Below are 4,471 nucleotides of genomic sequence, written 5' to 3'. Positions count from 1 at the left end.
TCCATATTTCATCCCAACGTATTTTCCTCTCAACAACATGTTCTTCCCATCTCTTTATCTGTCCTTGTTGACTACATCGGACCAAATGAAGCTCTCTTCTCTCTGCTTCCCTTGTTTTGACGCTGTTGCTAACAACAGATCTGCGTTCGCTCCGCATCATATCTGCAAACGGTTTGAACTGATTTGCGCCAAAACCAAGTCCTCTCCGATGGTTCTGTGTTGCACCCACCATATCTCTGTGTATAAGAGAAGACAAGATGTCATCAGCCTCTGCTTCTGCTTTCCACTTCCTGGCTGTTTTCACCTCTGGTGGGTTCTGCCTGATTTCCGTATCCTTCGATTCTCTCAGCATCGTCACCGTCCGTATCTTTTCTAGTTTGTATATTTCGACTATTGATGCTAGTGGTAACTGCAACGAACCTCTTTTAGGCCTTTTAACATTTACAGAGATGTTTGGGTCTCAGATTTCCACAGCCAACCATAGTTTTGTTGAGTGGAACATTTTTCAGAAGTAGAGAAAGAGTTACAAAGAATTTTGACCTGAGTAATTTGCATACTGACAGAATATGAGCTAACAGAAATAATCTTTCTTGGCTCACCCCTTTGTCACAATGCTAGGATCTTGTATTTTAGACGTTCGAAATTTGAATAGGATTTTCATTTTCAAGTCTTTTGTGTAGGTAAAAATGTAAATTATTTACTTGAGTTTGATATGTTTTCTTTCCTACATATCTGGCAAGTTTTTGTTTTTTGTTGCTTTTTGTTAGCTGTTTTTGGAATGTTACCTTATAGTAAGTGACATTAGTCGTTTACACTGACAGAAACAAGTAGTTCAACATGCGCATGTTGGTATATCAATTTATAAAGCAGTTATGCTACTTTTTCATTACTTTCGGCTTAACCCTCGTGGCAAAGAAAAACAAATTTTATACTTATATTTACTATGAAGTTTGCAACAGCACTTTTTATTGTCATAAAAAAGAATATAAACTAAAACCTTAAAGAACGCTATTAAATGACAGTACTTTTGATATTAGATTGCTTTCACTTTCTGACTGCTATCGTTTTGTAATGGAAATAGAAATTTGACTATTAGTGGTATATGAAATTAAGTTCAAACATGATTTTACGGTTGAATCTATTTAGAATTACAATGTGTTGAATGAAATAATCAACTTACCTTCGGTTAGTGTGAAAATAACTCGATTAGATATCAAGTCTTTGTGCCTTAAAACTTATTCAGCTGAACTGTAAAGACGAAACAATTTAATGATAAGAAATTCTAGGAAACCTTACTAAGAGTTCGGAATAAACTATTTAGGCCTTTTATAATTTCAGAGTAAGTCATTCAAATATAAACACTGAATATTGTGAAGGCTTCTTAACATAATGACTTATGAACTTGACAGAATAAACAGAATTCTTGAGGGAGGAGTGCGTTAATCGAATTTAACTTCGTAATTTGTAGTTATATCTTCGACTACAGGTAGAATATTTTAATTGACTTTATCTGTAGACCTTAAAAGAATTTCATAACACTCACATCGCATTTCATTTCCTTAAAATAATGATTCCTCATGTGGGTTACAAACCACGTACTTTAGTAATGCTGAATCTACTTGCACTTCAACAGTGGTGAAATTGAAAGTTGCCTCCTGTGTGATTTGATCTACGTAACAATACCACAAGGCAATTATTTCAGTGTGCTTGTGCTTCTATCAGATCATCAGAATTTTGGTTCCTTAAAATAATGTTATACAGTATAGATTTTTCTCTCAACAATAATATGCTAGATTATAAAATGGGTCAATGGAATTATTGAATTCTTCCAATAATTTCAATAATTCCAATAATTCCAATAATTTACACTTATATTATACAGGAATTCAAAAGTATGAAAAATAATTTTTGTTTTTTTAATAATGCAATTGATACCCTTCGCTGATAGATTTAAAGGATAAGCTGAATAACAGTGTATTAAGAAATCATTGAAGCTTATGTGAAAAAATATAGCTATGACAAGAGAAGCTATTATGAGTGTGTAATTCTGTTGATTTTTTTTTAATCCCAGGAAAATATTGCATTATTTTATCTTAACAAAACGAATTAGAACATTTAAATTCTTTATGATGATAATGATGAGGTGAAAGAACAAAAACCAACGAATTAAGAAAAGATTGATGGAGGAGGACAAAGAATGGTAGAATCAATTATGTAGTGTTAACTGGATGAATGTGGACAACTTTCAGTCAGAGTAAAATTGCATTTTTAATGGAAAATGGGAATATATATATATATATATATATATATAGTAAATTGATATAAATATTATATGTCTATGTGTTTATTTATCTGTAGATGCGCCAGTTGAGGCAAATGAACCAAGAAGAAACACCAGGCAGCATCCTTTTAGGAAACAATATTCGTCCAACGATGCCATTGAACAGAAGAACTATAAGGACCAATATAAGCCCAGAAGCACAGGTAAGAGGTTTGTGGTAATGACTGTGCGGCGAATGAATATCTATGCTGGTGCTGACATATAACATTAATGTTTAAGATCGCAGAATGAGATTAGAGGGTGAATATGCAGGCAATTCTAGCAGATCGAGATAATGAAGAGGGGGATGGTGATTTCACTAAATTTAGTGATTATTACTCGTTAAATAAATAGATATCACATAATAAAACTCTTTCAAAAATGAAAGAAATAATTATTATTATCATATTCATCATAATTTTAAGTTTTATTCATTTTCTACTGCAATATCAATAGCATCCCCGTATTGCTGAAGCGTGACCAGCATTATGTCTTGCGTGTGTAGATCTTTGTATACCACATATGTGTAGCTTTGTCGTAAGATTTAATGTTTCATTTTAATATGCATGTACATCTAGTGTGAGTCGTGTTATTTTGTTAGCTACATATTTATTTTATCTTTTTTGCTGTATGTGTTGTGCGAGTTGTTTATTATTATTATTATTGTTATCATCATCATCATCATCATCATCATCATCATCATCATCATCATCATCATCATCATCATCATCATTATCATTATTATCATTATTATTATTATTATTATTGAGTTTTTGATTATTATTATTATTATTAAGTAGCATTCCGTCTGTCTTCATATACTAAATTCAAATTTTGCCTAGGTCGACTTTGCATTTTATGCTTTCGGAGTCGCTAAAATAAGTATCAGTCGAGTACGGCGGTCGATGTAATCTACTAGGCCCCAACCCCAATATTTCAGACCTTGTGCCTGTAGTATAAAAAATATTTATTATTAAGGCGGATAGCTGACAGAATCGTTAGCACACCGGGCGAAATGCTTAGCGGTATTTCATCTGCCGCTACGTTCTGAGGTTGACATTGCCTTGCATCTTTTCAGGGGTGATTAAATAAGTACCAGTTACACACTGGGGTCGATGTAATCGACTTACCCTCACCCTCCCAGCAAATTTCAGGCTTTGTGCCTATAATAGAAAGGGTTCTTGTTCTTATTATTATTGCCTTTGCACAGCTTCTAGCGCTGGACATGTACTACGCTGTCAGCTGTTCACTACCAGTGAACTAAGGTAACACCTCTTATTTTTCAAATACCTTCCGATGAACTGACTTGGGCTTCATTTATACCATAAAGTTTGAGGTCATCCATGAATAACAAATGGTTGACTTTTTGTTGGCGGCTTTTGAATATATACTCAGCTTTTGCTTTCCTCAGAATCAGTGTCAGTGGTATCAAGCACAGTACAAAGATCAGTGGGGACATGCAGTTCCCTCGAAGATGTCCCTCCTAATTTCTACTGTTCCTAAACTTCTTCCGTATACGGTAGACAATTACAGGCCGATATCCTGTTTGCCACTTATGTGGAAATTATTGACTGGAATACTCGCAAAGTCAATGTACGAACATCCGGAAAAAATGGCGTCCTACCACATGAGCAGAAGGGTTGCAAGCGTAAGTGCAGAGGTACCAAGGATCAACTCCTGATAGACAAAACTGTACTTCAAGACTGCAAGAGGAGGAAAAGTAACTTAGCCATGGCATGGATCGACTATCGTAAGGCGTATGATATGATTCGTCACTCTTGGATAATGGAATTTATGAACCTATTTGGTATTGCATCGAATGTTGAGCGATTGCTTCGAAAAAGAATGGCGAATTGGAGGACGGACCTGACAGCATATAGAAGTTTAGGGACAGTAGAAATCAGGAGGGACATCTTCAAAGGGGTCTACCTGTCCCCGCTGATCTTTGTACTGTGCTTGATACCACTAACACTGATTCTGAGGAAAGCAAAAGCTGGGTATATATTCAAAAGCCGCCAGCACTATTATTATTATTATTATTATTATTATTATTATTATTATTATTATTATTATTATTATTATTATTATTATTATTATTATTTATCACCATCATCATCAGTATTATTATTATCGTTTGGTTTTCATATGCTT

General features: G+C 34.2%; 1 protein-coding gene across 3 annotated transcripts in view; it reads left to right on the top strand.

Annotated features, from left to right (window-relative positions):
- LOC106870474 (putative carbonic anhydrase-like protein 1) overlaps positions 1-4,471 on the top strand; it is a 497,991-nt gene that overhangs the window by 468,116 nt on the left and 25,404 nt on the right. For 2 of the 3 annotated variants that reach the window (XM_014916580.2, XM_052965675.1), the window contains exon 8: positions 2,359-2,484. In XM_014916580.2, the coding sequence (XP_014772066.1) occupies positions 2,359-2,484 (126 nt within the window). Of the gene's footprint in view, positions 1-2,358; positions 2,485-4,471 lie in introns of those variants that run through there. The other variant, XM_052965676.1, reaches the window with a different exon arrangement.

The sequence above is a fragment of the Octopus bimaculoides genome, chromosome 2 (genome assembly GCF_001194135.2).
Source record: "Octopus bimaculoides isolate UCB-OBI-ISO-001 chromosome 2, ASM119413v2, whole genome shotgun sequence".
In the NCBI taxonomy this organism is placed as follows: domain Eukaryota; kingdom Metazoa; phylum Mollusca; class Cephalopoda; order Octopoda; family Octopodidae; genus Octopus; species Octopus bimaculoides.
Note: the sequence above shows the minus strand (reverse complement) of the source record. Positions and strands in the feature narration are given on the sequence as shown.